Below are 17,618 nucleotides of genomic sequence, written 5' to 3'. Positions count from 1 at the left end.
AATTCTGGGAGTTGAAGTCCATGCATCTTACAGTGCCCAAGATTGAGAAACACTGCCATAGCAGATGTTTTCCTTTTCTTTTCTAGTGAGCCCTGTTTTGATGCTGGCAGGAAGAAAGAGAAAACCGAAATGTCTCATGGTTCAGTCAAAATGAGAACCCGGAGTCTATAACCGATTACATCCCACACACAGATTTTAGCAATGATGACTGCTGGTGGCATAGAAAACATTCTGAAATTGAAATAGCTGTTTCTGAGTGAAGCTCGTTCAGAATGGTTGGATTCAACCATTAAATTCAAGCTAATTTAAGCTTGAAATAAGCACTTCAAGCTCTGGTTCAATGTCAAAATGTTTGCACACCCTTATTAACCACCTGCCTTGAACTTTGAACAGCATATATTATATAATCTCAAAATAAAATCCAAGAGGCACTGGTGTGCAGAATGAAATAGAGGGGAAACGATGTTTTTGTCCAAAGCTTTTCAGCGGAGAACTCAATTCTACCCTAAACAGAAGAAAGCACCCCTTTTCCAGCCTTAATTTAGTTTAGCCTGGTGAGTTCAGAAAACTATTTTAGAGACTGGAAGAAAAACATACTCAAAATTAAGGTCACACAATAAAAGTATAATGCATTTAAATACACAGGAGACATTTAGCATAGGCGGAGGTAGCAGCTTTGAATAGATCTCTTAGTCCTCACAAAGAGACAGACGTGGAATTGGATTTCTTTTCCCAATGGAACTGCAAGACAGAAATTAGGAATTAGATGAGGCACGTAGTGACGAAAGTCAATAGAAATAATAATGAGCACATCTCAACAGTAGGAAAATAAATCTTAAGAGTCTAGCTTTAATTGATTGATGTCTGAATTCTCTAGGATGATATCATTTCATAGGAATTTGCAAATGAAGTCTAATTGGGGACTTACTTTTCTTAGTTCTGCAAAAGCCGGTCCAAACCTATCCTTGATTAGGGTTCTGCTTTTAATCCATTGAGGAAGTTTGTTGAGAACAGCTGGACGTGTGTATCTGTGATCTAAAAGCACAATACTGGCAAAGTCCTTTTGATGCCGAATTGCTCTTCCTGTAAAAGCAAACCATCTTATTTAAGATAAGATAAGATAACCTTTATTGTCATTTTTATACTGATGGCACACATCAAAAATGAAATTTAGTTGCCCGCTCTCAAAGTGAAACACATACATGACACACACCTAAACATACTATGAACAACATATGTATAGACCCACATCCCTACATATACTTAGCAAATAAATGTTAAATACTGTCCATCTTGAATATATAACGGAAGGAGGAAGCTTGAGAGTTCACAAAGTTAATGCTGTATGGAATGAAACTATGGCTGAATCTGGATGTTCTGCTTCAGATACCACAAAGCCTCCTCCCAGAAGGTAACAAGGAAAACAGGTCGTGGAGAGGATGTGTAGTGTCCCAGATAATCTTACTTGTCCTTGTCACACTGAATGGCTAACATAGGATTAAATTCAATACAGAATGAGAAGTCACTGAGCACTGGCAAACAGAGCAGTATTTCTCAACCTTGACAACTTCAAGACGGGTAGTCTTCAGCGCCCAGAATTCTCCAGCCAGCATGGCTGCCTAGGGAATTCTGGGAATTGAAGTCTACACGTCTTCCAGTTGCCACGGTTGAGGAACTCTGTGCTAGAACTTCCAGGAAAAGCTTCTCTTCCCTTCCAAAGACACCCAAGGCTTGGGGCAAGAATGAGATTGACATACAAATATTTCCTTCCTCAAGATGACTAGGGCAAAGAATGGGTACAGCCTTCAGCAGCCTGTCTGTTCTTCAGACATGTGAAATTCAGCTCTCAAAATTTCCCAGCCAGACCAGAATACTTGTGAGAATTCTGGAAGCTGAAATCTATGCATGTGGAAGGCACTCAGGTTGCAGAAAGCTGTTACATTGAAACAGCTATGTGAGCTATTCCTTAATAAAATAAATTTTGATCTAAGGACTCGATATTTTATACTGATAACCTTACTGGTATATCTTTTACCAAACTTAGCAAGATGGAACCTAGATTATGAATGTATGAAACTAAGTAGGAGAAAGTGGCAGAGATTCCTCCTAATATCTTCTCACAAACTGCTCTCTCTAGCATTTTGGCAAGTCGGTTAAAAATGCTTCCTCACAGCTCAATTCCAAAGGACACTATTTCATATCCAATCCGAAGATGCATCTTGCCCACAGCAGTTGTCCATAATCAGAAGCAGAGGTTTTTCTGCTCTCATGTTACTCAAGCATTGCACAGGAATGAATCTAGGATCCTCTTATGTACAAACCATGACCTAAACGATCACTTGCCATTATACTTCATTACTGTCGTGGTGATGAGCCAACTTTGCACAGAAGCTCGTATGAAAAATGTGCATACAGTATGACTGCGTCGTAAACGTGTAACAGAAAAGACCACCCATTCCTAATTTCTCTGCTGCCTTGTCAAAACTTCCCTGATCAGTTGCTTGGGAGCGATCCCATGTTTAAAACTGACAATGAGGTAAGCAAGTCCCATTTGACCAAACACAAAACTCTTGATTGCCAGAGGGCTAGTTTAGCACCAACTGCCTCCTTACCTATTGACTGGTTGACTGCTTTCATGCATAGATTTTCAATGAGCAAGTTTCCTGGAGATTGGCCTGCAGACTTTGGCTAGAGAAAATCAAGACAAGTGGGATATATGAGTGGGCCTAGAACAGCGATGGCGAACCTTTTAGAGACTGAGTGCCCAAAAAATGGCCCTGCCTACCCCGTCCCACCCACTCCGCCCCCACCCCACCCGCCCCCGCCCGTCCACAGGGCCTCCTACTACCTCCAGATTGCCCAGGCAGCCCAGCAGCGCCATGGCGGCCATGCCCTCCACCTGTGGCCCTGCAGCATCATCTGCGTGTGACGGGGCACGAGGGCGGAATCTTGTCGCCGCTGCCCGGCTGCCATGTCCTTGGCTGTGCTGCTCCACGCGGGCTGTGCTCAGGGGCAACTCTCCTCCGAGGGGGCTGTTGGTGAGGGGGCCACGGGGAGGTGAGGCTGGGGTGAAGGCGCGAGTGTCCACAGAGAGGGCTCTGAATGCCGCCTCTGGCACTCGTGCCATAGGTTCACCACCACTGGGCTAGAACCTTTTTTTAAAATTTTTGTTTGTGTCCCGTCTTTATTATTTTTGCAAATAACTATCCAACACACCTTCCTCCTATTTTGCCCACAACAACCACCTTGTGAGGTGGGTTGGGCTGAGAGAGAGTGACTGGCCCAAAGTGACCCAGTTGGCTTTCATGGCTAAGGCAGGACTTGAACTCAGTCTCCCACTTTCTAACCTGGTGCCTTAACCGGTAGACCAAACTGACTCTCAAGAATACTCATCTCAAGTCACCCAACAATCCAGCCATCCCCTACAAATGATGCCACTAATGTTATTTATTTGATTTATACCCTACCTTTCTACCCAAAAAACACTGACGTGCTCCTACATAAGTTACATAGAAGTTCCTTAATTCTATTCAAGGATAGGTGTGACATAGCATATTTAGAGTAGATAAATCCAGTCTTGGTAATTGCTACCCCAAGGAAGTACAGGTAGTCCTCGACTTACAACCGTAATTGAGCCCCACATTTCTGTTGCTAAGTGAGACAGTTGTTAAATGAGTCTTGCCCCATTTTACGTTTCTTGCCACAGTTAAGTGAACCGCTGAACTTAAGTTTGTTAAGCGAATTTGGCTACCCCATTGCCTTTGCTTGTCAGAAAGTTGCAAAAGGTGATTGCATGATCCTGGGATAACGCAACCGTCATAAATACGAGTCCGTTACCAAGCACCTGCATTTGATCATGTGACCACAATGCTGTGACAAGCTCGTCGTAAGTCACATTTTTCCGTGCCGTTGTAACTTCACTAAATGAAATGTTGTAAGTCGAGGACTGCCTGTAGCTGTGTCGGGAGACAATCATTTGGTGCAATTATCTAGTCCACGGGTCTGTAATCTTGACAACTTTAAGACTTGTGGATTTCAGCTCCCAGAATTCCTCAGTGAAGTCCACAAATCTTAAAGTTGTCAAGGTTGCAGACTTCTGATCTAGTCAGATGACTTTCCCAGCTCCAATGGTTACATGTCCCTGCACGGCAATCTACAACTGTACCTTTGCTAGTTGCAAGCAATGCAGAATTTATAGCAACTGGAGTTAACCAAGTAAAGTAAATGGAGAATCTGACACGTTTAGACCCCTGACCAGCAAAACAGAAATGCCTTTGAGACAGGGAAGCAGTCACACTCCTTTGTGACTCTCTTTTGTGACCGCAGTCTTTTTCCAAAGAAATGAACAGTCAGCGTTCTCATTAAGGACAAGTTCTTCCATCTATAACGAATGGTCTCTCTTTACCTCATTTAGTGATAAATTAGCCACATCTGCATTAAGGTGAGAGGAGGGCCGTGCATAGCTGTATCAACTCCCAACAGTTTCAGCCATGGCAAGCCCAGAAGGTGCATTGTGCCGCACGAGGCCTAATGTGATGACCCAGGGCCCCGAACGGAGGCAAAGCAATTAGCTGGTCAGAATAATTGTCTTTGTAAGCACTGCCAACGTTCACCCAACAGCCCCCACATACTGTATGCTGGCACAAGTTCAATAAAACAGTCAACGGAGTTCAACAGTTCTTTAAAGTAAAACAGATAACAAACAAAGTATGATCTTTTCAACGCCCAGCTTGCCTGTAATCTGCAAACTGCCAAACTGAAGACAGCAAGGAAAACTCAGCAGGAAACAAACTTGATCCAAGATACAAAGAGTCCAGGTACAAGAGCTCACATCACAAGAGTTCACATTTGTTCCCGGCATATGCCCCACCCAGAGCATCTCCTTAAATACCTACTCCCCAGGTGTGCCTTGTGGAGTGGGGCGTGATGCTCTCCTCCCGAGCAAGTGAGCCTGCCTCCCTTGTTCCCTCCTCCTCTCTGCTCTCCTGGCTCTGGGATCTGGTGGGGAGGGGCCTTGCTCCTCGCCTGAGCTCTGCCTACCCTGTTCCAAACTTGAAGGGCCCTGGCCTGCTTCAGCCTGTTCCTCCCCACAGTCCTCCAAAGCCACAGACACCCCGTCCTGGGCCTCAACAGGGAACTCCATGTCGTCCTCAGAGTCAGGCTTGGACGGAGCCATGACACCTAAAGCCCGATACTGAGCCTCTTACTACTCACTATTTTGGGACTTGCCATACAGGCAGTCCTCGTCTTACGACCACAATTGAGTCCAAGATTTCCACTGCGAAGCAAGACTGCTGTGAATGAGTTGCACCCCTTCTTACGACCTTTTTTTTGCCAGAGTTAAGCAAATCACTACGGTTAAATGAATCATGTGGTTGCTAAGGAAATCAGGCTTCCCCTATTGATTTTTGCTTGTCGGAAAGCCAGTTGGGAAGGTTACAAATGGTGATCATATGACACACACCCCAGGACAATGAAACTGTCATAAGTACACGCCAGTTGCCAACCGCCTGAATTTTGGTCGTAAGTGCGAAAAACGGTCATCAGTCACTTTTTTCAGTGACCGTTTTAACTTCAGTCACTAAATGAATGGTGGTAAAGTCAAGGAGTACCTGTAGTTAAATGTCCTCTCAGTTAACCTAAGAATGAGAACTAATTGCTGCTTCTCTCACTTATGAAAAGGAAGCATTTGTAAGCAGAACAATAGCAATAGCAGTTAAACTTATATACCACTCATAGTGCTTTTCAGCCCTCTCTGAGTGGTTTAGAGTCAGCCTCTTGCCCCCAACAATCTGGGTCTTTGTTTGACCGACCTCGGAAGGACAGAAGGCTGAGTCAACCTTGAGCCCAGTGAGACGCGAACTGCCAAACTGCTGTCAGCCAGCAGTCAGCAGAAGTAGCCTGCAGTACTGCATTCTAACCACTGTGCTCTATGCAAATGTTCTAAGTTGCATGACTACAATGAGAGAGAGAAAAAGCACAGCGGACCACTATATAGAAATTGTGTACGTTGACCAGAAAAAATAGGAATAGTGTAAGATCAGTGTTTCTAAACTTTGATATCTTTAAGATGAGCAGACTTCAACTCCCAGCATTCCCCAGCCAGCACATGCTGGCTGGGGAATGCTGGGAGTTGAAGTCTACTCATCTTAAAAGTGGCCAAGATTGAGAAACACTGCCGTAGATCAAGCTAAGAGGAAAACACTGGACCTTTTACCATTGTTTTATCCAGGTAAGCCATTTTCTCCTGAAGTTCTGGAGATTTTATGTTGGGGAAGGGCATGCCCACCATAATTACACACCTGGGAAAAGAGAAAATGGGGAAAAGTAGCAAGAAACACATAAATCACCCAGAACCACCTCTTTAACTTGCATAATAATCCTGCAATGTCAAATAGACTCTTTCAATCTAAGGGGTTCTTTTTCTCCCATGTCATTTTATTTTATTACACATTTTACAAAAAGATACACAAAAATAGGAAGAAAAGAAATGCAAAAACACAACCAGACTAATTTACAATCCAAGCATGTCACATATAAAGCAATATCCGGTGTATAAAGCTTTCTTTAAAGTAAAGAAAAGAAACAAAAAATACACTACTTTGGCAAAGTAAGGTGAAAAACCTATGCCAAGGAGAAGCATACTGCACCATTTTTTGATTAGCAGGTAAAATTGCCGTTTCAAAAACAGATTACAATTTCAATCTAAGGCCCCTGCAGTGGATAGGCTGGTATATGGAGTGCATTCAAGTTAGCCTAATGTTTTTACCCTTGGAATCTTAAACAGCAATTTGAGGGAGCTTTAAGTAAAATGGGGGGAAAGAAGCAATTTAGGAATAATATTCTGCATACAAATTGGCCTCCTACAGGCATGGTTTATGGTACAAAGCCTGGTCCTCTTTCTGGATCTATTGCATTATTTGATGGAAAAGAGGCCCGTTTCATTTTGGATTCATTTGTATGAAGAAATGGCTTTGTCTCTGAAAGTGTGGCTAGGCATTGCAATTTACAAAACCCTCCCACCTAGTTGCCTTCACAACCTGCTTGTGACAACATGGGGCAGCTGATTTACAGCAGTTTCTTTCTGCCATTCTGCATGTCAAGCTGTATAGCTGTCCCACTAAGGCAGGTGCAGAGAGCAGGGTGTGAAGAATAGCTCTGATGTTAAAAATGAAAAAATTGGAACATATATGAAGCAACATATTTGCCTTAAAGAAGGAAGTGACAGCTTTACCCACTTGTCGTAACGAGCTTCTCTCTCTCTCTCTCTCTCATCCTAATACCTTCTATTTTGGCCTTCAGTCTGTTGCACAATGGGGAATATGTCTCATTAAAGTCAAACGTTCTGTTTAGCTAAAAGCTAAACCCAGAAATCAGCATCTGAATGGCCCTTCCAAAAATTAAGACTTCAGTTTGTATTAGCTCAAACCAAGTATGCTGCCCTTACCCCATCAGTATTTTATAATTCTCTAAATTCTAAATAGCCATTAGACGAAAATATTCCAGTTAATAATTCCACTCCCACCATCACCCCAGGGAGTCATTTTTACCTTCCCAGATCGTCTGAAAAATTGATTCCTTCGCTCATTTTCCCACCGACTACAGAAAACAGCAGTGCTCCTGTCATGGGGCCATCTGCTAGGTTGCAGCGCTGTGTTCAAAGGAAGTCCACAATGCATGGTTAAAAGCTGGAGTACCTCTACAATCAGCTTAGTACCTCTTCCCAACTCCTCAATAATTTCAAAATCTTCTGTTTCATACCTTGATACACTTGGCATATTCTGCCAAGACCTGCTCCACCTGATTAGCTTTCTTCGGTTCCTGAAATATCTGTAAATGGCATCATGCATTAATTATATGAAGAACATCAGTCATACCATGTGAATCAGACATGTCAAACTCGTGACGTCACGTGACATCGTGCAACGTATCGGGACGGTTTTGCCGTTGCTGGCAATGGGGTGGGCGTGGCTTCCATGTGATGCATCCAGCCCGTGGGCCGGCAGTTTGACACCCCTGATGTGAATAGTAAGATCTTAGGAGCTGTAAAGCTTTGTGGCTTTTCTACAGTGACCAAATGAAAAACAATGACATTGGCTTCACCTCCAGTAAAACCTTGATTTAAATTAGTGTTTCTTCAACCTGGCAACTTTAAGATGTATGGACTTCAACCCCTCACCCCAAATTCCTCAGTCAGGAGAATTCTGGGAATTGAAGTCCACACATCTTAAAGTTGCCAAATCTGAAGAACGCTGACCTAAAGGATCCCCATTTAGCAAACTTGGGATACAATGGACAGAATTTCCATCCAGACATCCCTCTAAATGTCTATGGAGATTCTCAGTCATCCAGGTCATGGCTGTCCCAAAGGGGCTTTTTCAAGAGGCAACTGGACTTTCTTGTTTTTCTCTGAAGACATTTCACTTCTCATCCAAGAAGCTTCTTCAGCTCTGACTGGTTCTATTCCCCACCATCCAGTCAGAGCTGAAGAAGCTTCCTGGGGAAGCATTTGGGAGTTAACGGACACTGAGGAGTAATGGGTGATGTATGCTCCCCATTTCTCTAGGTTTACTAAGTAATGGGCAGCATGCCTTCAATACCTGTGGCTGGGAAACCACAATGGAAAAGGATGATTCCCACGCTGTGCATGTTGTGAGCTTCCTAAATGTATCTAGCTGGCCACATGAAGACATAGGATGCTCCTTGAGGAGCCATTGGCCAGATCTAGCTGGATTCATCTTACAACTTTAACCCTATTATCACAGACAAGCCCATGTTGCAGATCACTAAGAGACTAAAAGGCTCTTCAGGCTCCCAGTTATTGTGGTATTTGGCACAACAAAAGAAGAAATGGAAATTGCTGGATTTAGTTTTCCAATTTACAGAATGCTAATTTTCAATTTGTAAAGAATAACCCTGATGACTAAAGATAAAGACTCTCTTAAGTCAGTCTTGATTGCTGGTATATGTTCATTAGTTTCCTAGAAATCTCTGAGAACAGTAGCCTTCTTGGATGCTTTTCAACTTCCCAGTCTAGCCTACAGCCCAGCGATTTCTCCCATCCAAAGACTAACTATATCTGACTCTGCTTTCCTTTTTCTGATCAGTCAAGGCTGGCTTGGTGGTGCCACCAGCCAAATTCCAGGTTGGCTCGTACAGGTTTTCCTGTCTCCTACACAAATAAGCCGTAACTCTCTTGGCTTTGGGAAATGATGAAGCAATATTTAATCTTTATGGTTCAAGTATAACAATCAACCACCCAGTAAGTATCGTGGATAGGTTAACAGCTAAGGATTGGCTCTCCTCACTTCACTGCGCAGGCAGCAGGATTAGTGTGAGGCAGAACAACAAAGGAGAGGAATCAGCCCATAAATTGTGCAATGTTTGATTTCACCAGCCGCACTGGGCTGCAGAATTACCTTTTTCTTAGTAGCCAGCCGGTTAAGCAATCCTGTCTTTTCCCAGTGCAAGTATACCTGGTTTTCATAGTCATAGGAAGGGAAGAAGCACACCACACCTCCCGGGACAACGTTGCACAAGTTACAAAGAATCCGCCCTGTCTCCTCCATCTGAAAAATGGAGAAAAAAACAATTTCTATCTTTAGCCACGAAAGAAAATCTTTCTTCTGTCAAATCTTTCTGGGCTGGAAGGGAGTTCATGAACCCAAAGGCTGTACACTTATGTTTAGAAAGAATCAGTTGGGGGATACAGGATAGGCAAATCTGAAGCAAGCAGAATCTGGTGTTACAGGATATCCTGCTCTTTCTAACACCGTCTTTCTTCTCTTTTTCTGCTTTGATTCCTTCCTTCCCACAATGACAGGCTGCTAGGAAGGAGCAGACATCTCTACTCAAGAGGTCTGTGCTGATCTCTTTCACAAAGTTTTTGAAATTAATCCTAAGAAAAGGTGGCCTGCCTTGCTTCAAAGCTCCATGTCCAACTGTCGAAACAAAGATGAGAAATCCTATATAGTAGTCCTTGTCTTATGACCAGAATTGGGACGGGAATTTCAGTCGCTAAATGATGCAGTCTTATTAAGCAAGTTGTCACATGACCAGGCTCAGGTTTACAAGGATTTGTATCACAGTCATTAAGTGAATCCAACTTTCCCAATTGACTTGGCTTGTCAGAATCTTGCTGGGATTCTTGCAAATAACTGGAAAACACTGCAGCCATCATAAATGTGAGCCGGTTGCTAAGCATCTGAATTGTGATCATGTCTCATACACACACACACACACACACACACACACCATCTGAATTGTGATCATGTCTCATACACACACACAGACAGACACCCATGGTGATGCAGCAGTCATAATAATAATAATAATAATAATAATAATAATAATAATAATAATAATAATAATAATAATAATAATAATAATAATAATAATAATAATAATAATAATAATAATAATAATAATAAAAAAAATATTGGAAGGGACCTTGGAGGTCATCGAGTCCAACCCCCTGCTCAGGCAGGAAACCCTAACTTTGACATCAGGTTGTAAATCACTTTTTCTGAGGCCATAACTTCTAACTGTCATTAAACAGATGACCATAAGTCAGGGACAACTTGGTATTATCTCTAGTTTCCCAATCCACATTATACAACACCAGATTCCCTCTTAATGACCTTTCCCACTTGTGAGCATCTATGCTTAAATATTCTAGCGATGGCTTCTCTCTTGACATGGAAATACAGTAAACCACATCACCACAAGGAGAACTACTTCCGTTAACTGCAACGGAAATCACAAAGAGGATCCATTTCCTTTGCAACTGTCTAACCAAATGACAGAAACCAAGCAGGAAGGGCCTAGGCCAGGGGTAGGCAATAGCAAAGGGACAAACCAGATATGGTCACCCAGTGAACTCAAAGCATGAAACTCCATTGCCTGGAGAGGCAATGAAGTGTAAAGAAAAATTACTGACCAACTGAGGCAAGCCTCTTTTTTCATAAGTAAATTCCAGCAGCTGATTGGACGGACCACTGCAGAGGATGATGGGTAAAATGTTGTCAGGGGGAATCACATGACCTGATAACACAAGAATCAAAGGAAGAAATGAACAAGCTGCTGTTCTGTTAAGAAGCTTGAAAAGCTAAACTTCCTGGCTCTCGTACAATTCACCAGATACTCAACTATAACGACTGAACAAATATAGTCCCATCAGATCAGCTTGTTTCTTCTTCTGAGCAACACTCAGTGCAATTTGAAACGGTAACGGCATTAGGGAATAGCCTTAAATGACAGAAGGAAGACTCACTAGCAAGACAATGGTCAAATAGGCAGGACTTGAGCCAAAGCCAAGAATATAACCTGAGAAAAGATCTCAGACAAGCCCCTCCCTAGTTCACAGGAAAATAAAGTGAGGGAAGGGGAAAGCTCATTCAGATTTGCAAAATTCTGTACTACAGTTATTAAAGTTGAATTCCACGAGTCATAAAAGTAGCCAAGGTTACCTACCCCTGGTCTAGTCATAACAATAACTTTCTTGTGGGAACCAAGGTCAAGCCGTTGTAAGTGTTTGGCGGGCTGGAGCTACCGTTAGAAAGGCCGCCAAAAGTCCTGACCTATTTTGCATTAATTTCTTAGTCTGGTATATGTTGATAAAAACTTTCACAGCATCTAGTTAACCTGCATTTAATACATCCAATATTGTCCTCCATTTCGAAAGTTTGACTATGTCAACATCATCAACGTCAAGCAAGAATCAAGAGATCTGGGGTTACCGCCGCTCCCCAGGACTCACCACAGGAAAATTCCTCGATCCTGTCAGCATCAACACCGGCACCCAAAAGCAGCTGTTCCCGGAAATCAGCCACCTGCAAGGCAGAAAGTGAAAATCATTCTTTAGAAGACTTAAACAGCATGCTGTGCTCAGAGTGTTCAACTCTTGCGGGAGGAAAACTGCATCCAGTTTTGGTCACCACGATGTGAAAAAGATGCTGAGACTCTAGAAAGAGTACAGAGAAGAGCAACAAAGATGATTAGGGGACTGGAGGCTAAAGCATATAAGGAACGGCTGCTGGAATTGGGTATGTCTAGTTTAATGAATAGAAGGACGAGGGGGGACATGATAGCAGTGTTCCAATATCCCAGGGGCTGCCACAAAGAAGAGGGAGTCAAGCTATTCTCCAAAGCGCCTGAAGGCAGGGCAAGAAGCAACAGGTGGAAACTAACCAAAGAGAGAAGCAACCTAGAACTAAGGAGAAACTTCCTGACAGTTAGAACAATTAACCAGTGGAACAACCTGCCTCCAGAAGCGGTGAATGCTCCAACACTGGAAGTTTTTAAGAAGAAACTGGACAACCATTTGTCCAAAATGGTATAGGGTTTCCTGCCTGAGCAGGGGGTTGGACTAGATGACCTCCAAGCTCCCTTCCAACTTTACCATTATTGTTATTATTATTAAAAGATCCAAATCCTGCCCTTGTAACCTCAGATCTGCAGCAAGAGAATCAAATTTGTTTTTCTGGGGACCCCATAACATGCCCACCTATGCCAGGCCTGACTATTTGGACCTTTAACTCAACATTACTCCTCCTATTTGGTATTAGAAGCTTCCCAGGTGGAAAGTCCTTTGCAGTCTGAATCTCAAAGCTAGAAGTGCCATTTCAAATATATTTGAGAGGTTCTGCACAACAGAACTGCTCTTACCACTGGCTAAGATCCTTTCCCAAGCCTACCTCGGTGTAAGATGCAGAGGAAGAAAATTAACTCCATCTCTTTTCTGCCATTTACTCACAAAGAGAAAATAAACTTAGAGGCCATGCTCAACAGGCCCTTCATTCAGTAGCCTTCCCTCTCCAAGAAGACCCCTTGGTTTAAGCATCACAAATTAAGGGCAGTAGCGTCACTAGGCGCTTTCATTTTACTTCAGTACAGTAATAACTTTACAGCTACTTCTCTGCTATCCGAACCACCCCGGTTGAATTTTTAATAGACATCGGTTTCAAACAGAGTTGTACAAAAATGCAAGCAAAAATATTTACAGACAAATTCTATAGGCATAGAAAGGTGCCTTTGATAAAGTCAGACTGATCATCAGGCTGAGTCAGTATAATCAGAGCTGCATGTAGCAGAGATTAACACTGGAACCTACTGCATAGAAAACAGCATTTTTGCAACCAAGCTATGGATGTGTCCCACAGTGTCAAATATGCCATCAAGGACAGAAAACTTCCACAGTTCCATGTTTGAGAGCTGAACTCAAAAATATCTCTTACACAGAGACACAATATTTTCCACACACATGCAGGTAGTCCTCACTTAGGAACCACAACTAGGACTATATTGTATTGGACTAAAACACATGGCAATCCTATGACTCAGGGATGCCTCAATGATTGTGAATGCGATGGCTGGTCACAAAGTTATTTTTTTAGTACTGTCATAACTTCACATGACTGCTGCATGAGACAGTCAGTAAGTGAGGACCACCGACTGCCTCAGACAGCAACCATTTGAAGTTATGATGCAGTCTTATGCTAAAAAAATTACGTTATGACCAGTCATCGCTGTCATGGTTCCGATAGATGAGACCAGTAGAAATGAGAACTCTGAGGCATTTGTTTTCCTCAAAGAACAATTTTAATGGCTACATAATATCAGTACGAACAAAGGTGAAACCAAGACTGAAAATCCCCTCCCCAAAGGTTACAAAGTAAAAGTTGAACTCCCCACCCTCAAGTGTGTCATAAAATCACAATCCCCGATTAACACCTTTGGCTGGCTTTCCAATGGTAGCTCCAGCCCCTCAAACACTTAAACGGCTTGACCTTGGTTCCCACAAGGAAGTTATTGTTATGACTAGACCAGGGGTAGGCAACCTTGGCTCTTTTATGACTCGTGGACTTCAACTCCCAGCATTCCTGAGCCAGCCATGCTGAGGGGGAAAGGGAGAGTTTCCAAGCTGAGCCATGCTGGCTCAGGAATTCTGGGAGTTGAAGTCCACGAGTCATAAAAGAGCCAAGGTTGCCTACCCCTGGACTAGACTAAAAGAATGCATTTCCCCCCTCCCATTGCTGTGGCAACCAAAAAACAAAGAAGGATGGCTGCAGCCAGCGTCGTTTTGAAAGTTTGACAATCGCATTCACAATCATTGAGGCATCCCTCAGTCATATGATTGCCACGTGTTTTAGTCCAACACATACAGAGCTCACTACAGTCGATTAGAAATGCCTGTTACATGGATTGCTTTAAACGAGAGAAGGCAACGGGGAGGAAGTCTCAGTGAATGTTCAAACTACCGGGGTGGGGGGGAATGGAACCATGTTGTATGGAACCATGTTGTATGTTCTCAAAGGCCACCTGACCAGATCCTGCCTCCTGAATTTATTTCTTGATAAGCTACCATGTTTGTGGGATAATAGTACTGACTGATTTCATGTGGTTAACAAACCAAAGTTGAGTCAAGGATTTTTGTGAATAAACCCAAAAAAGGACAGCAAATATTCAAGTTGATCTCACATCCCACATTACTTCCCTGACAAAAGTTGCTTTACAGAAAGACGGTACCTATATATATATATATATCTACTTCAGTGAAAAAAAGATTGCTGGCTAAAGGACAAACCACCCAAGTTCATGATACAACCTGAATTTTCATGGCCAACAAATCACTGGATTTGTATGCTAAGAGTTACTCTTTATAACCTTTCCTCTAGTCTAGACCACCACTCAGATGCCACCAGACTCAAGCCTAGATATCAGTAGTCTAGCGTGATGGAACCTGCCACTATGGTGTTACTAAAATCATGTTTCTTTATGGGAAAACTAAAATGTTTACTATTAAATGCAAAGAGTTAGGACATTTCTAGGACTTGGGAAAAACAGCAGGCCTACTGAAGGAATAGACCAAGAAGCTCAACCTCCAAATCAACGTTTCTCAACTTTGGGAATTTTAAGATGGGTAGACATCAACTTCCAGAATTCTCCAGCCAGCCTTGTTAGTCAGAGGATTCTGGGAATTGAAGACCACCCATCTTAAAGTTCCCAAGGTTGTTCTGCTCATTGGAAGCTGGCTATGAGGCACATATATAGCAATTTATGTGACTATGGCTGTAAACACTATGATAGGCTTGCCAGGTGTGCTAAACACAAAATGGTGTCAAGGAGAAGGGGCAGAATGAGCCAAAAATGTAATCATTTGCTATTTAAAAGTGGTTAACCATCACCCAGGTGAAGTATGAAGATGTCCGATTCGTTCCTCACCGGCTGCATGGTGCCCCCGGCGACGACCACAGCCCGACATTCTTTCAGCACTGTGGCAAAATGCACAGCTGGATTGAGCAAAAGGAACTTGAGGCTGCTCTGGGCTAAAGTACCTAGAAAAATCAGCACATTCAGAGAGTTGGCAAGTGAACAATTAAAAACATGGAAGGGGGCTTTCCACTCCATCCCACCTCAGCCCTGGCCCTGCTACTGTCAATTTGCAGGATGCTTCAAATTAAACAGTAGAAATATTCTTAAAGAAAGATGACAACAAATGCAACTGCTGTTGGTTCCCATGGGCTAATATGGTAATATAATTTGATTAACTTATGACAATACTTAATAAAGTAGTTTAGTGAGTAGTGATAAATCCCATCCCCTCCTTAATATTGCCACCATCCCAGGATCCAAAATGAATTAAGCGCTGTAATTTAGCAATGCCTGGAGAATAACATTTCCACGACTCAAATTGAAATTGAATTTTTTAGGTATGTGCTCCTACGAAAAAGGCATCAAACATTTACATAAAAATGTTGGGGTTTTGTTTCGTTTTCAGACGTTTCCTTCAGGAAAGGCACCTGAGGAGATACAGATAGACCTCACATAATGACTGCCCTGTTTAGCAACTGTTCAAATCACAATAGTTCTGAGAAAAATACTTTGAGGTGGATGGGCAGTTTTCTAAATAAATAAAAATAAATACACTTTACAACCAGTCCTCCCATTTATGACAACTCTAACATCCCATGGTCACAGAATTGCTATCTATGTGCTTCACAACCAACTCCCAACAATCAGAGTCAATAGAGAAGTTAGCAGTAAAATCACAAGCACAGTCCCATGATTTCTCACTTAACAACCTCTAGTGACTTGCTTAATGACCAAATGGAAAGCAATGATGTAAGCCTGTTGCCATCATGCAAAACATTGTTTAGTGATCCTGTTGCTTAGTGATGGAGTTGCCAATCCCAATTGCGGTTGCTGTGTGGTGGCACAGTAGTTAGAATGCAATATTGCAGGCTAACTCGCTGCCCACTGCCAGGAGTTCGATCCTGACAGGCTCAAGGTTGACTTAGCCTTCCAGCTTTCCGAGGTCAGTAAAATGAGGACCCAGATTGTGTGGAGCAATATGTTGACTCTGTAAACCGCTCAGAAAGTGCTGTAAAGCAGTATGAAGCAGTATATAAGTCTAAGCGCTATTGCTACTTATAATAGAATTATCTTTAAATAATTAAATATATATATAGATGTACTTATTTTTAAATAAAATGCAAATATTAAATACCTTGCCTGCTGAGAATGACTCTCCCGTCTTGGTTTGTATTTGTGAGTGCGGCTAAGAAACTTTCAATGTGCATTAGCGGAGATGCCATTTTGGGGTGGTCATCTTCACCTTCCCCGGGAGAACTTTGCAAAACCCCTGAAAATCAAAAATCAATTTCTCATTTGGAAAGCCAACTGCTCCCCTGCAGAACATAATCTCCCAATCCCTTACTTCAACAATGAAACAAGGAACATGTCCAATTTATTTTCACTTGGGCTATGTCTAAATCAGGGGTAGGCAACCTTGACTCTTTTATGACTCGTGGACTTCAACTCCCAGAATTCCTGAGCCAGCTATGCTGGCTCAGGAATTCTGGGAGTTGAAGTCCACTAGTCATAAAAGAGCCAAGGTTGCCTACCCCTGGTCTAAATGTATGTTAATACAAAAAAAGGCTGCAAACAAGAGGCTGAATCAAGATTCTTGCCAAAGACATTTTTCCATTCTCGTTCCAAATCAGTTTATCAAGACAACAATGACATATGGCTCATATATTGTCCAATCTTGCAAAAACGGAATTATTGTAGCAAGAAAAGCCAAACTATGATTCTTCATTGATTTTTAAGAGACAGGTAGAAAAAATGACTGCTTTTTCTAAGGGAAAATAATATATTTGTCCTAAGACACAACTCCACATGAAATCTAATCTCAAGATCAACATAGGAGCAAATGCATGGATGTGCTACTTCCACTGAAATTAAGAGAAAGAACTCCAAACCAGAGAAGCTCTATATAGACACATACACACACCCCGTTTCCAAATCTACTGAAATATCACTGTCCTGCCACTTCCAACTCACCTCCTTCCAGTTTCTAAAACTGCCAAAAATTGCTTTGTAGCCAAACTCACCTTCTTTTTCTGGTCTCTTGTTCAAGGTTTGCAGAAAGTTCTGTAAACCAGTCAACTTTTGGTCATCTTTTCTGGTTTTTAAAACTCCGTATCTTTCCACAAAACCTAATAGCTTCAAGACAGGAAAAGGATCAGAAAATATTATTTAAATATTGTCTGTAAATTTTCCTGCTTATTAATTATTCCCTCAAAGATGGGAAAGAGGAAAACATCCAGGTAATCTGT

At 42.3% G+C, this 17,618-nt stretch overlaps 2 protein-coding genes across 2 annotated transcripts in view; one reads left to right on the top strand and one right to left on the bottom strand.

Moving 5' to 3' along the window:
* Positions 1-260, top strand: part of WASHC1 (WASH complex subunit 1) — a gene marked incomplete at its 5' end in the record, with an annotated part of 19,134 nt that extends 18,874 nt beyond the window's left edge. Inside the window, one exon of the mRNA XM_015827176.1 lies at positions 111-260. Coding sequence (XP_015682662.1) covers positions 111-260 — 150 coding nt within the window. The remainder of the gene's footprint in view (positions 1-110) is intronic.
* Positions 261-622: 362 nt separating this feature from the next.
* DDX11 (DEAD/H-box helicase 11) overlaps positions 623-17,618 on the bottom strand; it is a 36,282-nt gene continuing 19,286 nt past the window's right edge. Inside the window, exons 15-26 of the mRNA XM_015827175.1 lie at positions 17,394-17,505; positions 16,508-16,642; positions 15,223-15,335; positions 11,759-11,831; positions 10,940-11,043; positions 9,420-9,569; positions 7,762-7,830; positions 7,551-7,651; positions 6,218-6,302; positions 2,613-2,688; positions 929-1,083; positions 623-741 (exon numbers count right to left, since the gene is read on the bottom strand). Coding sequence (XP_015682661.1) covers positions 697-741; positions 929-1,083; positions 2,613-2,688; positions 6,218-6,302; positions 7,551-7,651; positions 7,762-7,830; positions 9,420-9,569; positions 10,940-11,043; positions 11,759-11,831; positions 15,223-15,335; positions 16,508-16,642; positions 17,394-17,505 — 1,218 coding nt within the window. The 3' untranslated portion in view covers positions 623-696. The remainder of the gene's footprint in view (positions 742-928; positions 1,084-2,612; positions 2,689-6,217; positions 6,303-7,550; positions 7,652-7,761; positions 7,831-9,419; positions 9,570-10,939; positions 11,044-11,758; positions 11,832-15,222; positions 15,336-16,507; positions 16,643-17,393; positions 17,506-17,618) is intronic.

The sequence above is a fragment of the Protobothrops mucrosquamatus genome, unplaced genomic scaffold, assembly GCF_001527695.2.
Source record: "Protobothrops mucrosquamatus isolate PMUCROS unplaced genomic scaffold, P.Mucros_1.0 scaffold3541, whole genome shotgun sequence".
In the NCBI taxonomy this organism is placed as follows: domain Eukaryota; kingdom Metazoa; phylum Chordata; class Lepidosauria; order Squamata; family Viperidae; genus Protobothrops; species Protobothrops mucrosquamatus.
Note: the sequence above shows the minus strand (reverse complement) of the source record. Positions and strands in the feature narration are given on the sequence as shown.